This window comes from Somniosus microcephalus, chromosome 3 (genome assembly GCF_052327205.1).
Source record: "Somniosus microcephalus isolate GS21.2 chromosome 3, FLI_Smic_1.0, whole genome shotgun sequence".
NCBI classification, from domain to species: Eukaryota; Metazoa; Chordata; class Chondrichthyes; order Squaliformes; family Somniosidae; genus Somniosus; species Somniosus microcephalus.
In genome coordinates this window covers 78,701,153-78,720,283 of record NC_140989.1, presented here as the reverse complement: position 1 = coordinate 78,720,283, position 19,131 = coordinate 78,701,153, and the positions used below count along the sequence as shown (strand labels likewise).

The window sequence follows — 19,131 nt, the reverse complement described above, 5'->3', positions numbered from 1 at the left end:
GTAGTTTCTACTTGCTAGATGTTTGCAGGAGGCCCTTCTGAAGCTGTAATTGTGTTGCCTTGAGTAACTTGCAGTTCTTCCGTCATTTTACTTCCACTTCTGATTTAGCTGCTGTCACTTAAGCTTTAATTTTTACAAAAGTCTCTTCATAACACACTCCCTACACCTAATATACCTCTTACTTGCATTTATCTTTTGTCACCGTAATCCTATTTTTAATAGGTATGGCGTACAAATCTACTGTGTTCCATCCATTTTGATTCTCTGGTATCCCAAGAGATTCTATATTCGGCTTCCTTTTCTTTTTGGATTTCTTAAATTCCAGTATTGTCTATTAGCAACTTTATTTTGAAAATCCTTGCTGCACTCATTGGCTTTTACCCACCCTGGAGAAAAAGCTGCAGCAAATTTTGAACTTTGCAAACTCAAAACTTAGATCTATATACCTTCAAAGTTTGTTGATATAAATTTTCAACTGACTGTAACTGTAAACATTGTGCACACTCTCCACCCAAAGTATTGTATATTCTTAACCAATTTACCCAGTTTTTTTCCTAATAAATCACAGAGCTCCTTTTACCAGCTGCTCCTCTCTCCAGCACAGGAAGTATATAGCCAGTTCAACAAACAAACTACAGGTACTAAGTTTTGATTGTATGTTGAGTACTGTAAATACATATAGTAAATTACAGTAGGTTTTCACAACTTTTATGCAAAAAACATCTTTGCAAAAACCGTATCAGTTAGTGAATCATTAAATTAGAAAGTCATATGCAAGTTATTGCTAGTGCATAATGAGAGAATTTGGAGACCTGGGGGATCAAACAATAGCTAGAACTCTTAAGTCAGTGAAAGGGCAGTTTTTTTTATGTAGAGGAATAATGTTGGATCTTTTTCTTGAAGTACATGGCTGAAGAATGAAATTCAGAGAAAATATGTTTATAAAACTTCACTTCATTATTTCTTTAAATCCCGGTGGACAAATCATTGAAGAATTTTTGACAAAACTGGGAACAGACCGACCTAGTAGCGATATAGACAGCGTGCTCCCCAACATGCTCTTCTGGTCATCCAGATGTAGCTGTGGGTGCTTAAAACTACATCTCCCCATCCTTGAGGTTTAGACAAGATGTGGGAGCAAGGGGCCCTATGCAATTGGTTGAGGTTCCATAATGATAAGCTGTTCTCCTACGGGAGGCTGCTACTAATTGATAGTGCCAAGAATGAGGTTGTGCACAAATTCTCGACTAAGTACACTGACTCCAACAGAGCTTCTTGAATGTTTTGCAGCTTTCTAACAGATTTCCAGTATCTCTTCTCTATACAGTGGGTGAATATTAAAACGCTGATCACTCTTCTGTCACTTGAAATAAAGGCATATGGCAAAACATGGTGGCTATGCAAGTGGCGGTAAGAAAAAAAGCAGTGGTAAGGGCAGAAATGCAATTAAATGGATAAACATGAATGGAAAGCTCACTGAAGGAGAGACAAAATAATTAAATTATAAAGATAGCTGGAGCATTTTTCAACGATCTAACTCCTCTTCAGAGTCATTGTGATGTTCATAAACTATTAAGCCTTCATTCTTGCAGTTTGACATCCTGTGAACTCTTTGAGTGTTCTGCAACATTGTGACACACTCAGCTCTTGTTTGGTTTGCTGGCATGTTTTTATTAACAAGTCAATTGTGAAGCTAGTCTGTTTAGGTTTTAGGAAAGGAATATAACCAGTCTACATGAACGAACCAGGATTGTGACTGTCCATGGAAAATCGTGTACAGGGTAAGGCGGCGTTATGCTGCTGCTAGTAACAGAAACCATCGTGTAACCAGAAACAATTCTGATGGGGATTTGATGGTGTTAGGGTTTGGAACACTGTCCTCACACCTCCAGGATCTGTTGAAATGAGGCTGGATATATGGAATGAAAGCTTCCTTTGTTTTAAAGACTTTACATGAAATGAGTCTGGTCATCTTGAACTTTTTCTTATTGCACACAATTCCACTGCACAAGGCCGCGTGTGGTTTGGCGCCAGTCAGCAACCTGACTCTTAGGAGGCTATTAAAGTGTTATGAGGTTGTGGTTAAGACAGTTTGTTGGGGCAGATTAAAGGGAGTTTTACTCTGCATCTGACTGATACTTGACCTTGCCAGGAGTGCTTGATGCTGGCTGGGGCTGCCAAAAACGACTTTCTAACTCTGACTTTACTTACAAGCACAAAAAAACCCTAAACATCTGACCTGCTATAAACACTATTCTGTACACATCAAAATAAGTTAGTGTCAGTTTATTTTTTGTTTCTCCAGCAGAAAGTTCATACTCTAGTCTGTCCACCCTCTGATGTGGAAAAGTGACAATTTTTTTCCTCCAGCCACTAGACATGGTATGCAACTGTCTGTTGTTACAGGTAATGAATCTGTAGGGGTATGGCTTAATAGTGAAGTGTCTTTTTTTTAATACTTCCCATGTTGTATGTGCACACACAAAAACCTTTTGTGTTCTTCAGTAGTTACTTACTGAAGTTAGGTTGGGAAAATCGCATGTTATACAAGAGTCTCAGCTGTTTCTAACAGAACTATAAAACCCAATGGGTAGCATTTACTGCATGCACAAGTAATCCTTTGATAAACTTATTTAGTTTAAAGCATAAACCTGAAAAGAATGGAGCAACTGCACAACTGACATACCTAAAATCTACACTCACTACCCATCAGGTATGCAGGTATAATATGGTGAATTAGCTTCTGTATTTGAGATTGGATATAGCTTTTGTGCACCACACTAAATGGAGGAGAAGGAATAGCTGGGAGTGATTATGAGGCAGTAATCTATTTTGAGATTTTTGGAGGGCATAAATTACAAAATGAAGCTCATGGCTTTGTGCAACACTAGTGGCTTCTAGACTGGCGCTTTCTACAATGTTTCGCACCTCTTGAGCAACTGTCGAAATGACCGGTGCTGCATGTGGCTGACCATAATCAAACAATAATGCAAGTGTCCGTTGAGGTCAAATGTGACAACAGGAAACAGGCTTGTGCTGCAGTCACACCAAATGATAATACTATGTGGAGTCTCAACACGTAATTCTCCCTCCCAAGCCCTAGCTTTCTGCACAACTTCTTGCTCCAATCCCGAGTCTTGGACTGTTTTTGGGACAATGGGACTGGTCTGCATGGTAGTAACATTTAACAGCCATTAAAGTTAACGCATATGTAAATATGTTATACTTTTTGTGTAATTCGAATACATACACTGAGGGCCTGTAGTTTACAGAAAATAAGCCTACAATTTAAATCGCTCGTGCCTCTGAAGCATACGTTTTTGTGGCTGCTATTGCACTGTTATTTTATTTTGATCAACCGCTAGTCCTACCTTCATTTCCTCTTTTTATACTGCCTTGAAATCACTCCCTTCTATTAATTACTTCTAATATGTGCTGGACGTTTTTATTTCTAAATTGGCTAGTCTTACTATTTTCAGCCAGTGTTCTGTCTGGAAGCTGTGTGAGGTAAGGACCCTGCAAAAATGTAAAGTCAATACTTTTTGTTTTGTGTGTGGTGCTATTCAATTGAATTAAAATATATGCCTCATCAGTGATTTAAAAAAAAGGTTGACAGAAGCGGGTTACAATTTTTTTTGTTCCTTGTTGGTTTCTGATAAATTGACACAACTGTATAACATCCACAGAAAGATAGTACGGTGAATGTAATTGATTACAGTGAAATTGTCATTATTAAGAACAACTTTTGTTTAAAGAATGTGAATGAGGTTTGTTTCAGTAATACCTCCAATTTTACTTTATAATTAGCAATGTATTTGTAATATCTCTATAGTTTGTATGATGGAAACTGTATCTGAAAAGTCTTCATTTTAAGTTATGCATTTTTTAAAGCTTCATATTTTTAATGGTTTTAAAAAGGTGCTGAACAAAGTTTGCTGTACCAGAATTACATTAAACAATTTTGTTATGGTTCAGTTGACTAAGTAAACTAACCAATCTTTTAGAATGTTGTAAGTGTTCACTTTCATAGGTTCCATTGTTGCTAAAATGTGCATATAACAGAAATAGATTGTTTCATAATTTCTATTTTCTTTACAGTTTTCATAAAATCAGACTTAAGAAGACAACAAGCAAACTTAGCTGCAAGTACGCAGGTAGGTTGCTCACTTCTCCCTTTCATTTAAGTGGAAAAGGATTCTGCAGTATTTGTTGGATATGGAACCAGTCTAATGAGTGAGGTTCTTCATTTTCAGTCTTTACCTTTTCTTCCTTGCCTGATCATCATGCACATACAAATATGAATTGCCTTCAGGGGGAGGGGTTACGTTAAGCCTAACAGTGGCTTCTTTTTCATTTTCATTTGCTGACATATAAAGTAAAGACCTACTTGGGCTTATCCTTTTCCACTGTTCAAGTTTCAAGCTCGCTATTAAATATCATTGGGTCAGATTTTGCTGAAAAAATAACAGCGTCTGAATGATGTACGCCATTATTAATACGCAAATCGGCCAGGCCCATGTAGGAAGGAAGCGATACCCCGTGAATTGTGAATCGCCACAAGTTGCTGGTCGATATGCGCAGTTCCGACTTTAGCTTTATGAAAATGGCATCTTGCGCTTATGATTTTCATGAAGTTGCTGCATTTGCACATTAATTGCTCATTAAACTCGCCACAGAAAGTTATATCTAATAATTACCACCGTAATACCCTTTTAATGAAGTGATAATTGTTAATGACTACTAATCATCCTCTCTTGCCCAGAAAGTGAACAATTATTAATGTGGAGCCTCATTCCTTCAGGTTGGGAATTGTTTTAAAAGATTTTAAAGATGTCAAATGTTAAATATTTAAAGAAAATCTTATTTTTCCTTTTTTTCTCAATGCAATTTTTCTTCCCCTCACTTTATGTACATGATTTGACATTAAATTCACCCACTGTCATTCAGCTCCCTACTCAGTCCTCCCTTTGTTTCTTTCTCAATCATTAAATCTCATTGGTTAAGGAGATACACTGTCCTGTTCACCAAGGTCCCAGATGCCCTTTTGCCCTTGCTGTACTGTTACTAGCTTGCACTTCCAGCAACTTTGTGGGCAAAAAATGTTAAAACCTAAACGTGCATGAACAAGTCTAACTAACTGGGTATGCTGTGTGATGCCCGGCTCCAGCAAAATCTGGTCCAATATCTTTCCCAGTGACTCATACCCAACACTCCTGTTTGTGTTCTGAAGTTGCATTTTTACAGAGCTCATTTCAAACTCGACACAAGGATTTGTGCTTAGCCAATTGACAACTGTCCAGGCTCCGTTCCTCTAAATGCAAAGAACACATCTAAAATGCACATCCTTCCAGCTAAAAATTGACATACCAGCAAGACTGGTGGCCTTCCACTTTTTAATAGTTAAAGGACTCTGGAACTATTCCCTTAAACCAAGTAGGGTCCATAGGAGTTTCCATGCTACTTGAGGAATCCTTACTTACTGTTTGCAGATTCTGCGCTGGTTTTCTGACTTACAAATTAAGTTTGGAGAATCTCCAGAATAAGACAAGGCATCTGTTATTTTTTTTAAAACTTGTTAGCCTCCTCAATGGCTTGGCTAACTAACTCGGTGATAGTTGATCCACATAGACATGAATATCCCTTTTCAGTTCTGGGAGAGCTAGTCAGGGTGAAGGGAAATTTGAGCAGGGTTCTTGCTCCTAATCTCTGTTGAGCAAACATTGCTGGAAAGATGTTGAAGGATAGGACTGAGCTCAGATTTGATGTCTGAGCAGCTGAATGTTCTGATTCTTGCTCTTTAGACTCGTGATGAATGGCCACTTGGGATGGTACCAGAGGGCAGCTAGCTCAAACCCTAAAAAGTAGTCAGTGCCTTCGGAAAGAAAGGCAAGAAAATTGGGGGGAATGGGAAGAAAGGAAAAACTGGATAGCTAAGACAGATGATGTATTTTTGTGCCTTGAAAATAACAGTGGGATTGTACTAATCCATTATGTCAAGTTTTTATACACACAAACCATCCATATTATTCTGGTTATAGGATGGGTTTCTACTGTGCAAGGATACCTAGAAAAAAACAGATACTAGAACTCAAATAGCCAAATTGTTGCTGCAGTTCTCTATATGGGTTTGCTCAATACAGGCACCATGAAATAGCCATAGGGAATCCTGCTCCATAAGTCTGCATGACTAAGGATCTTGAGGTTCCCAGTGGAAATCCAAAACAATGCCTTGGAATTCTCATCCCTTAAGAAAAGGGTGTTGGAGCTTCTTGAAATATTCTACTAAAATTCAAAACCTATCCCATACATGCCTGCTAAAACTCTAGCTCTCAAAGTTCAGTGTATGGTTGGCATTGCTGTTTTACCTCTGGATTTAAATAATTCAGAAGTGTGGTTGTACTACCTCATCATGCAGCAAGTGACCTCAAGTACTGGACCTGCCATATATGGGTGTTTGGTTCCAAACTACAATTGACGTAAAGTCAGTTTTGTGAGGGTGTGCTTCCAGTGGGCATCCTTGCTCAACAGGTGCATAGATTAGTTTACTGCAAATAGTACATGCTGACCTCTGCACCCAGTTCTCCAATGCTTTCCAGGATCAGTGCTTGCAAAATTTAATCACTGTCTTTAATTGGAATGTCTTCTCTTCAAATGAGAAACCAGATTCTGGTTTGTGATTGCATGTGAATCCTGAGCTAACTGCTTGTATCGCTATATGTAATGATAATACAGAATCCTTCATGAGGCAATTATATGATAGTCTTCTGTTTTCCCAAAAAACCTTAACTCCATATTAGTTTCCATATGCCAAGTTACCTCTCTTTACTTCACCTGATATGGATGCAGCAAATGAAATTTAAAAATTGGGCATGTGTTTTCCTTGGGGAAATAGACTACTGCCCCCTTTGGTCAAAACAAATAAATCTAGTGACACCTCTGTCAGCCAATGAGTTGATGACAGGGTGGGACTTAAAGCAGGACTCACAGCAGTCTATTTTACAGCAAACAAAGTCTCTATTTACTCAGTGCACTGAAACAAACAGTTTAGAGCCTATTTAAAAAGAGTCTTTATGAACTACAGTGAACAGAAATCGTCACAGAAACTACAGCAACGTCGCCAGATAAAATCTGGGTGATTTATCCAGCAAAATACAGTGAGTGAAGCATAGTTACATATACAAATTATGTGCGTAAAATCAATCCCAGTCACTTACTACAGTGATTGATGGGGACTTATCCAATCAGCTCCATTCTGGCTGGGAATAGTGGTATCACTATATGCAGCCAGAATAGGGTGGTGGTAATGTATACAGCTGTTGACTAGGTATGCAAAACATTGCTGAAACATTAAAGAAATTGTTAATATTTCAGTGAATGAATTATTCTACAATAACTACTTACTAGAGTACTTGCCGGGGTAGTAGCTAGAAACAAGTATGTTATGGAAACTGTTTTAACTCTTCCAGTGGTAACTTGTGCAACAGTTATATGGTATTTTTTTTTCCCTCCAGCTTGCTGCTCGTGATTCACTAGAAAAAGTTTCTACTTCACAAAATGAACTCCACGCACCAGAAGAAACTACAATCTAATTAATATGGGCGAATGGATAGCAGTGGTACAACGCACAACTAGTACATGGCACTGAAATATATATATGAACAGCTGCTAAGGGTGCAATGGTTAGAAAAATGTGATAATTTATTAATGGTGACCAATATTTATTAGAAGTTCTTGATAATGGACTCATTTTAACAGGTTTCAAGAGCATTAGTTATTGTATCCCAATAAGATGGGTATTTTTACCAAAAAAATGGAAATTTGATTGGCTTGGGCAAATATCATTTGTACAGAAGATTTAAACTGGACCAGATTTCCATTTTTATATGTAAAAATGTATAAAAGCCTACTAAGTTGAACATCTTTGTCATTCTTGCATACAAACCTTTTCTGTTTGAGTCATTTTTAAGTGTTCTAGCAATGTTTTTGGTAATTTTCCAATGTAAGCACACTGAATTTTCAAAATTATTCTGGTGCAAAAATTTCCTTTTGGCTTTGTAATTTTGTTAGTTATTGGTCTTGGCCATGTTGGGTGAGTTTTAAGAACTGGTCACTGTTCTGAAAAGTGAGGGAGAATTCAGTTCTCCAAAAAAGTAAACTCTAGCCTTCTTAACATTCAAAGAGAAATTACATTTTTTAAGTTAAATTGTGTAAATAGCTCTTGCACAATTTGTTACAATTGTAAATAGAAACTTCAGTGGAAATGCACTTGATTCTTGTTAAATAGTCAAAACTGTAATGTGCTTAGCAGTAGCTTGCACAGATTTGATAGTTTTGTTGTATATAATTTTTTATATATATATATATATATATACTGCAGTGAGATGCAATTTTCAGAGTTTTTTTGATCCGTAATCAAATGCTACAGATGTCAAATTGTATAGATGTACAAATGTTAGTGAACAGAAAATATTCACAATACAATTTGCACTTAAATCTATTCCATTCACAGGAATGAATACAGTAGATTTAAGATTCACAGATGATATTCTATCTTGAACATCATATGAAGCTACAGAGTGAAAATTGTATAGTTTGTTGTCCAGTGCAGTCTATGTACTGTAAACCCCCAAGGTGTGGGGGAGCAAATATCTGTTCATCAAAATAGTTGTGCCTTTAATATTGATATGAGAAGATGTAACAGATTTTAACTAGTTAGATCCATTAAATTCTGTATTAAGATCCAAATGATCAAACTCATGCAAGATCATTAGTCCCTAGAAGCTGGTAGAACCAAAGGTATTAATTTTTTTCCCTTCCCTCTCCTCTCATCAATGCTAACCTTAGTCAGGACATCTGCACAGTTGCAGTCAATTCTGCTTTTTCATTCACTTGCAAAGACCCATAGTTTGCTATCCCTTTACCAGATGACAGTCAATTTATGAACCAGTCACTGTGGAAGTGTACATTGCTGTAGTTACTGTGGTTCAAGTTTCACATATCTGTATATAATTGTATCATTTTCTTCATCCAAGTGATTTTAATACACAATGAAATTTTTATTTTGCATACAATGATTTGTTGTGTTTTTTTTCTCCCTCCTTCCCCAGATAGCTTGGCTGAAATCAGGAATTCATTGTGTAGAGATTTATGGTGGCATGCCTGCAATCCACCATTCTGTGGTGCAGCTTGTGATCACACCTACATGTGTCTTGGAGTATTTCCATAATGTTTTAGTATGTATTCTATTTTTTTCTGAAAGAGTAGGTGGGGTGGGGGAGGAATCCTACACTTGAAAAATTAACTCTGATTGATTGTCTTTTGTGACATTGCTGTGAAGTATGAACTGCGTGTTGGATTACTGCAGTTAAAGCCAACTATTTTAAAAAGCTAGTATTTTGAAGTTGTTTCATACTGATAGGACACATGGTAAATGATGTCATTGCTTTTCAAAAAAAGTCAATTGAAATGGAAACTAAACCTTTGAGACAAACATACTTTTAATAGCATTTATGTTTATACCACTCGTGATTATAAATTCTCTATTAAATATTAGTTGTTCTGTCATCTCACTTGCTGGGACCAATTGGTGCAGGTTAGTGCACTGTCCTTTTACCTCTGGGACCTGGATTCCAATATAGTCCAGACTGATGGAGTGAAAGTCTCATTTCTCTCTGGTGGTTGTAAAGGTCCTATGTGAAATAAACTCAAGTTGTCTTAACCTGGTGCTTAGATCAGGCTCATGAGGCAAAATTACTTGGCATAAATTGGAAAATCAGGTTGGTCAGTGTATGAAGTGGCACAAAAAATTGATGGGTGTTCTCATGTGATTGGGATTAAGGTAGATGTGAGACAACTTTACTCTGGCGGTTTCAAACCTGACCTGGGAGTGTTTGATTTTAAGGGTACCTGGCCTAAGCATGTGGCTCACTTCTCACCACAAAATTTCACCAAAAAGGCTAATGCAGAATTCAGGTGTAAGGTTTTTGGGACGGTTTTCAGCTCTGCTCAGTCCCTAGGTCTAAATCAGCCAGTGTTCCAAAAGCTGTGTTTTGTCACTGGATTAGCCTGAACTTCTGTAATCCATGACTCACTGGTACTGTAAATATTTTTAAATCAGCAGGTCAGGAAGCAGCTGAAGCGTGGGGAGTGTGCCCCTGATACCGGTGGTTCGCGGTAAAACCACATTGCAGTACTGATAACTTTCGTAATAGTGAGTGTCAAAGTTTGAAGAAATTAAAACTCGCTCCATGGCAAGTAACTAAAATGCAGTTGCTGAGACTGTACCTGCCCTTCATTTCTATGGTTCTGAGGTTTTCAAAATGGTGAACAATCTTTTGAGGAAATGTGTAAGTAAGTGCATGGGTGGTATTTTTATTTGTTCATGGGATGTGGACATCACTGGCAAGGCCAGCATTTATTGTCCATCCCTAATTGCCCTTGAGATGATGGTGGTCAGCCACCTTGATGAACCACAGAGGGCAGTTGAGAGTCAACCACGTTGTGGGTCTGGAGTCACATAGGCCAGACCGGGTAAGGATGGCAGATTTCCTTCCCTAATTAGTGAACTAGATGGGTTTTTACGACAATCTGAAAGTTTTGTGGTCATCATTACTGATGATGGCTTTTTATTCTAGATTTATTTAATTAACTGAATTTAAATTCCCCAGCTGCCGTGGTGGGATTTGAACTTCTGTCTCTGGATCCTTAGTCCAGGCCTCTGGCTTACTAGTCCAATAACATAACCACTATGCTACTATACCCTAAACCCATATTAAAGCTCCCTCTGCCACACTTGTATAATTGAAAATAGTTGATGGTCAGCTCTTAAATGAATTTGTACCACTTCTGTAGGTCCTACTTATAACTTGCTCGTGCTATATATGTGTAGATACTGTGCTTCCCCCATCGCCATGAAAGATATTACAAAGCCTGCATTGAAATATCTTTCTTGTTTCTTGCCCCTTTCTCTCAAAAGCAAACACTATGTTGTGATGCAGTGTACCTTGGTGAACTGATCTTTCTTCAGTTATGATTTTTGATAGTAAACATTTCTGAATTTCTCCTTTTTATCTGGCCATTTTCTTTTTACTGGGGTATGCTTTCACGAGTGCTAACTGCCTTCCACTACTTACCCAGGTGGCCATTGTTCATCTGTGAACTTAGACAGTGAGTTTGGCTGGTTATTTTACCATGGAGCGCATCACAGCTGTGCCTCCTGTGTTCTCCGCATGTGCGCACTTTCAGCAGGGATTGCTGGCTAGTGATCAAGGGTGTTTACGCTATACCTTTTTTTTTTTGCCTTTTTAACCAAGGGCACGCAGTGCTGTAAACACTGACCTGGCTGAGAGTCAATCTAGTACAGACCACAAATCTAACCTGAATGATACTGGTCTCCATGGCTCCACCTACTCACTGTCTTAACCAGCTTTGCTGTCAAGGGAAATTAATAAATTGTTTATCACTGGGAGCACCACAGTTGAACCTGCATGCACTTGGGCAGTTCCAGTGAGGTTGCTGAATAACCGTTGGGGAATTGGAGCCCTGTCTTTGTTCTCCTGATCCATTGGTTGAGATTGGCTAGCTTGAATCAGACTGATATTCAAAACCGTGATCTAACTAATCAGTGTGGTCGGTGCAATAATGTATGTATCCATTGAACCTTGGGGGAGGGTGTGAGCATTTCTGTTGGCACCACATGTACAAATAGTCATAATTTTTCCTGTCCATTCTGACCACAAAGTATAATTTCCAACGATACCATTACCAGCGTCTTCATTGTTAATCAAAGAAAAAATATTTTTATATAAATATTTCTAATAGTTGTGGTATGAGTGGTGCTCACCAGGATAAACTACCTTGTGAATTAAGTTCTAAAAACTCACGTGCATCCATGGTACGCAACTGTTTAATGTGCCAGTAAGGGAGACCTTCATTAGTGGTGGTCACTTTTTAGGTGGATTAACCTATTGGCTCCAGTTGTAACTGGAGGAGCTAACACTATACCCTAAAATCTATTCTATATGTGGCTTGAATCAGTGCAGCAATCATACTTGCCTGGTTGCATAACTAATTAGGTAGACTTGATAGGTAAGTATACTGGTCTGCCAAGCATTGTTGACTACACCTTGGATGCTTTCTAATCTTGGGGTACCATCGCTGCATATGCATGCATAATGGCGGTAGTCCAAGAGAAGTGCAAGGCAAGTATACAATATTAACACTACTAGAACAGTATCAACTGAGTTGATAGCCTGCTGATTTAACAGCACTCTGCTATGCCAGGACTAGTACGCTAAGCCATATTGGTTTGGGATATCGTATATATTTGTATATTTATAACTTCAAGCTTCCAAGTTTGTACGTATATAAATTATGTTTAGTGATTGATCACTTTGCAGACACTTTCATGCTTTTTGGCATGATTTTAGGATTTTGGTGGAACACCTTGTGGTTACACAAATCAATTTTCCTTTAGAAATATATATGGTGAAGTAGTTTAGTAGTAGTGCTGGCTTCCCAACTGTAGGGGTAATTTTGACCTAACCCGCCTGGCGAGAAACTGACTGCATCGGATCGGCCACCTGTTTTAAACTCAGTCTGATTTTACTTTCCATTAAAGTTAGTGGAAAGCAAGATCGGGCAGGATGTAAAATGGGCAGCTGATCGGCTCCAGTCAGTTTCCTACCAGATGGTTTAGGTTGAAATTATGTAGATTTGAGTAGTTTCATAGTTCCTATATGTTTAATCCATTCTCAGAAGGGGCATTATATGGTATGAAAGGTGCATAATCTATTTCTAATCACTGAGGGGCATTATCCATGTCTGCTTGTGGCTAAGATCACACACACCCGATTTAAGAAATATGTATCCTGATCGAGGGAAACATTGAGAGATCTTTGGCAAAAAAATAACTTGTGAATCTAGCGAAAAGCTCACTTTCTATTTGAAGTGCAAATTGCTGCACTGTTCCTGCAAAGAGAAATGTCTAGCTTGCAGCTCATTTTAACAGTTGTGTTCTGCAAAGAAAAATATCAAACTCATTTACAAATATTTAAATTTGTGATAATCTGAAGGGGCTAAACAGCATTGCTGCAGCCTAATGAATGAAAAAAAATATTTGAATGGAAGTTAATCTGAGAAAAGCTAGTAAAGAAATTTAATTACTGGTATCCTAATCATGGTTGTAATTTGAATTATCATTTAAGTATTGTTTTTATATGTTTGCACTCAAGTAAAAAAAAAAGTGACTTCTGTGACTTTTTAGTTGCAGTCCTGTTTGATGTGTTTGTGGTGTATTGAAACTGATGTTTCCAGAACTTGTAATGGGGTATTTTATTCATAATTATTACAGCTGTGTGCTGGAGCAGCAAGGTAGACTGGCGGAGTAGGAGCAACTATTGAACGGTGTAGCGTAGGAGGATCCAAAGGTATACTATTTACTGAATGGCAGGGAAATGCTTTTTTGCATTCTGCCTGTTAGAATGTTTCATTTGTACTCTGAGCTTCAGAGCACTGATGTGACTAGACAGTATTTTTTCCACATTGGTAGAAGACTTGAATAGAATTTGCTGGTGAATGTAGCATAGCAGCCACAGTTCTTTGTGATTTTTTTTCCTGTTCAGGAGATAGTTTTCATAAAGATTAATACCTATTGGCCCAAATATGCCTTTCTTCTGTTCTATTGTTAACCGGTAGGAATATAGTATTTGTAGTTACCTGTCACTGTTTTCAGTTCATAGAATCGTGCAGCACAGAAGGAAGCCATTTGGGTCTATCGTGCCTGTGCCGGCTCTTTGAAAGAGCTGTCTAATTCTTCCCACTCCCCCACTCTTTTCCCATAGCCCTGCATTTTTTTTCTTTCCAAGTATATGTCCAATTCCCTTTTTGGAAGCTACGATTGAATATGCTTCAACCGCCCTTTTCAGGTAGCGCATTCCAGATCATAACTTCTCGCTTCTGGTTCTTTTGCTAATCTTAAATCTGTGTCACCTGGTTGCAGACCCACCTGCCAGTGGAAACAGTATCTCCTTATTTACTCTATCAAAACCCTTTATAATTTTGAACATCTCTTAAATTTTCCCATGACTGTCTCTGCTCAAAGGAGAACAATCCCAGCTCCTTTCGCATAACTGGAGAAAATTGTTTTAGGAAAATTTCTACTTGCAGTCAATTTTTATTCTCTACAATTCTCAGCATCTTTTATTTGAGTCGTGGAGTTTTAACCCAGTTTTGTGTTGTGGTATGTTATCTGCAAATATTTAGTTCTTTAGTTTTTTTTTTAATTTGGAGGCATTGGAAAATTGGAGTGATCAGAAAAATGTAGCAGTGAAGAAATGAGATGATCAAGTTAAAGATGAGTTTTTTAAATAAGTAAAATTAGTGCAAGTTGTTTGTTTTCCAGGGTGATGTGCAGTGAGGAAGGGGTAGGATGTGAAATAGTGGCTGCAGTTTCCCAACTCTCATGCAAGTACACCCACACTTCCTGATCTCAGCTGTGCTATTGGAGAACCATATAACACTTGGTGCTTTCTCTCTTTCATTCTTACCCCTTCCTCCCAAACAAGAGCGAACTTGTCACTGTTTTCCTAAAACTTTTAATGTTCCTTCAGTACTCCAGATGGACCTAAGTTAGTATAAAATGCTAACTTTAGTCCTGCACTAAAGAAATCACTGTTTTCCATTACAGTGCTTTGCAGAAAGACAAAATGTACTAAAAGGGCAGGTTCCAGCCCATTCATTACTCGCATTCCAATTCATTTTTTTTTTTTAAAGTAGCTCTTCATGAAAGGGCTCCACTTTATAGAACTATAGAAGAATGCTCAAATGGTTTAGCATTGAGGAGTTTTTTGGTAATACATTTTAATTGTCTTTCCCCTTAACTGGTTTCTTGTCATTTTGGTGCTCCAGCACATATTCTCCAGCTCAAGGAGTTGAGCAGTGCCTTTTTGTTGGGTCTCTGCATTGAAAAGATTGTGAACTTTCACACTGTACATATTGTAATGCATATTATATTGTATGTATAGTAATGTGTGTGTATATATGGTTGTTATACAAAATATCTTCAAGTGTGTTAGGTGTTTTTTATATGCCCAGATAGAAGGAATCAGCTTGAAATGTCTGGACTGCTACCATAACAGAACTTTTGTGGCTACACACTGCAAAAGCTTAACATCTAGTAGCTCGGCATGTGATGGGTACATTAATTAGCATAGTTTTAAAAGTCTTTTTATTAAAAAAAAATAAAAAGGCATAAAATAGAAACCTCATCAAACCAGCAACACTAGAATATATGGGACAAAAACCATGGCTATGAAAAGGTTCCCCTTTAAATGAATATTTCTCACCATCAGGGTGCCTATTACTGGATATTTTTCTTACGGCTGATTCATGTAGTTTTGGTTGACCATAGCAGTATTCCAAGTGAAATGGACTGAATTCAATGTGCATGATTCCTAAAGTATTGTGTTGAATCACCAGTGTACACTAGAATTAATAGTTCTTGGGAGGATCATAATTCAGATCTGTTCAATGGCTTTGAAGTATTAAAATTAGTTACTTTACTGCTTTTTAACTTTTTTGATTCATACACTCCACCTCAATCATACTGTAGATTGGAGCAAATAGCTGAGCACAAATCAAATTCTAGATTTATATCTCTCGAGTGGCTATTCCCAATAAAGTTCTTCTATAAAGTGTTGCCCCTGTTAAGAGTAAATATTGTGATAAATTTATTTTTCACAACTTAAAAACACTCGTACATCTGAATACTGAGAATTCTGTTTTGGATGAATGTTGAACTTTAAGTTAGGTAACATGTTTGACACACCAACATAGTTAAACATTTATTTTATTCTGACATTTTGAATTACAAACTATCCTCTAGTTCTCCAACTTTTTTTAGACTTGTAGAACTTTAAATATCAGTATAATTTAAAAAGCAAAATGCATTCATTGCTCAAGTTGGTCATCCGTTAAACAGATAAAGTGCTGTATGACTATCGGTTAGAACTGTTGTATCCTCGTGTATATATGTTGGCTAGGAAAGGGTAATTAAAATGATTCAAATATGCCTTATTTATGTTTCTGTAACTAAGCTGTTCAGTGTTGTGCTTGTATGTGTACCAGATGTTATCCTTAAATACTTATTCTGCTCCTGCCTGTCTGAAGTGACAACGTATTGAGTAACAGCTCTGTGCTGGAAACAACTGGATGATTTAAAATGGATTATGCATGTGTTCTACGAGCTATATAAGAATTTCAAGATCAAAATAATTGGTACTGTTTTGTGAGTGTGTTTGGCAAAAACCATATAGTGGCTTTGGCAGAAAATATCCTAGTAAACATTTATAGAAGATTCATATTTTCCATTCGTTACCCAATTGTACATTTGGTGCTTTGTACCCCTTTCATTGAACGTGTAATCAGGTTCATAGTGAAACTTTTTTCAAAAATGTACAAGTATGCTATTTTTACTGCATTACAACTTTGAGGTAATTGCAGCCAGTAACCTCTCCGTGGTTTGAGCAGCACTGTTGGCGGCCAAGGAGCAAATTGTCTCTCCATTTGATTGTCCTAGTAATGGTGTGTGAGGTCAGAAGAGCAAGTCACATCCAATTTATTTTGAAATTACCTATATTGGACACAATTCATTCATCAACATCCCAAGTTTCTCAGTTCTTGCAGCTTGCACATAGCTTTTGGTTCATGTATCAATGTGTGTACTTTCTATTGAGCCCACTTTTTTGTTTTGGTTTGCATAATTAATCTTAGTGCAAACTATTTACATTCAGTAAAATTGAATAATTTAGTGGTTCTTGTGCCATTGTTTATGTTCTGCAGTAATGATGCACAGCAGCAGTCTCTTTGAAACTGGGAGGATTCAGGCATAGTCTCAAACTTTTCATTGCTCTAGCCAGGAGATGATGACTCCCTTAAAGAACAAATTTGGTGTCTTCACTGATTTTTAAGTTACAGTTGTTAACCCCAGGTAGATGTTGAAACCCAACCATAAAATGATTTTATTTAATTTGTTGTGTTCAGTGATTTTTAGACGGTAATGGTCATTTTTTTCATCCTTCCTGGATGAGGGAAAGTGTAAGGAGAAGTAATTAGTGGGGATTTTGTTTATGTCACAAGTGTTTGTAGGACCTTTCTGTCAAAGCTACATTAGCTTGAGGATTGGAGTTCCACCATAAGTGTGTTTAAGCTACTTCCATGTCATTGCCTTCATGGGTTTTTGATGGAAGCTTTGTGTAGAGCAGCCCATAAGGCTGCCTTAATGTGAATCATCCTATTCTTATCTAGCTCTAAGGAGAAATTGTATTGCTTAATCCATCTAAATATTTATTGCTTGGAGACTTCTAGTGGTTTGAATGGGAGCAACATTCACTTCTACTGAAGAAGCATCAGACAACTAGGCATCGTGAAAAGATGACCCCAATTTTATTGTTTCTTTTGTATAAGCAAAGTAAAAATTGTAGGATTCATCGGTAGTTCTCTAAATACAGATTAATGTATGTAAAGTTCTCTGCACCCTTGAAAAATAATCCACTAAATTGGATGCTTGAACAGAATGGCATATTCCAACACTTTATTAATAAGGATGGCTGCATATCAGTGACACAAGGTAAATCTTGACAAGATGGCCCATGGCCCTCTGAAGTATAACACATTTCAACGGATATATAATCAGCCTGTAAAACTACTTTCAGACTACTGGGGCTCCATCGTCACGGGAGATTAAATCCATCTTTGGAGAATTGCTTGTGTCTTAAATACCAGCAAAACTGGAAAGCCATTTTGGATATAGCCATTTTGTGCCGATAACTCAAGGCATTAGGACGGATGGGCAGCAGAGTATGACCTGTACAAAGAGCATACTTTAAAGTAGTTTATAATGATTGGACAGTTGTTTGAATGGAGGGTGCAGCACATTTTTACCCAGCGTTTTATCCCTTTTTTTGCAGCTCTGTTCAACTACTGTTCTTTCCTGGAACCTTGGTTGGGGAGAGTTTCTTTATTGTCTACACTAGATTTGAATCATTTAACTGAGTTTAGCACTGTGAATGAACTGTATAACAACTGTATATCTAGTGTTTTGCTTCTTGGAAGCTATATGTAATTATGTCCTGTTGTATACATGCTGTATTACCTCTTGTTTTTCTTGAAGCATTTAAAATAAAAAGTTTAAAATAAAATACAAATGGCTCCAATGAATTTTGTTTTTAGAGAGCATAATTTAACTTGGACAGAGGATATCTTTAAAAGTGGTCTGAAGGTGTATTTTGTTCAAAGGGATTGTTCTTTGATATAGGGAATTGGTCACATTGCACTTTTTGGTGTAACAGATTTCAGTTTCTTGAAGAATTTGTTATTTTTTTCGGGTAGCTGACACATCTAATATATTTGATTACTTTAATATGAAGAGATCAAATTGAATTAACATAAAATTTGATTGGATGCTGTTTTTAAAAAAAAAAAAAAGTTAAGTACTAATGCTATGCTTTCTTGTGTTAAAAAGACATTTTTCCATGTCTTGAAGGCAAGGATTCATGCTGAATGTGGTTCCACTGCTGTTGGTAACCATCTTGTAGCTTGCCCAGACATCTCTCTTCCCTATGACCTTACGGTTAGCTTGGGGGGGAAGAGAAGCAAGATAGCTTTCTACCTGCACCCCTAAATCAATGAGGTGTGTCTGGGTGAGTTCCATTACTACCCTAAGAGTTCCACTTGGTAACTCCCGATGAAACCCATCAGAACTCTCCAGCTCAGACCTGGTCTTAGTTTCATTGAGGGCCTTTATAAAGACCCAGGACTGTACCAGGGAGAGGTAATCAAACCCAGAGAGGGTCAATTACCTACAAATAAAAGCCCCTCTTGCTCCTTTAGAAGCAAGAAAAAAGGTAAGGATTTATCGTTGGTCCTTCTCAGACCTCACTTCTACCTTCGGAGCGGCATGGTGCAGTCTGATTTTCCTTTCAGTGGAACATGATATGCACCTTGGAAACAGCCTTAAAGGCACGGGTTACAGACCCTGAGTATGTTAAGACACTATATAAATGCAAGTTATTAATGATTCCGTCCCCACAGTTTGGGACATGGATTTACAAAAGGTAAATCGTGCTTGACTAC

The 19,131-nt window shown here is 37.6% G+C and overlaps 1 protein-coding gene across 7 annotated transcripts in view; it reads left to right on the top strand.

Annotated features, from left to right (window-relative positions):
• Positions 1–18,203, top strand: part of flvcr1 (FLVCR choline and heme transporter 1) — a 49,455-nt gene extending 31,252 nt beyond the window's left edge. Inside the window, exons 9-12 of one of the 7 annotated variants that reach the window (XR_015077476.1) lie at positions 547–638; positions 2,306–4,154; positions 7,512–10,210; positions 13,352–18,203. Coding sequence is in view for 2 of the 7 variants with exons in the window: in XM_085981238.1 (XP_085837364.1) it covers positions 4,099–4,154; positions 7,512–7,589 (134 nt within the window). In the remaining 5 variants the exon portion in view is untranslated. Of the gene's footprint in view, positions 1–546; positions 639–2,305; positions 4,155–7,511 lie in introns of all 7 variants that reach the window. The other 6 variants (XR_015077471.1, XR_015077490.1, XR_015077493.1 and 3 more) reach the window with 6 other exon arrangements.
• Positions 18,204–19,131: the final 928 nt, after the last annotated feature.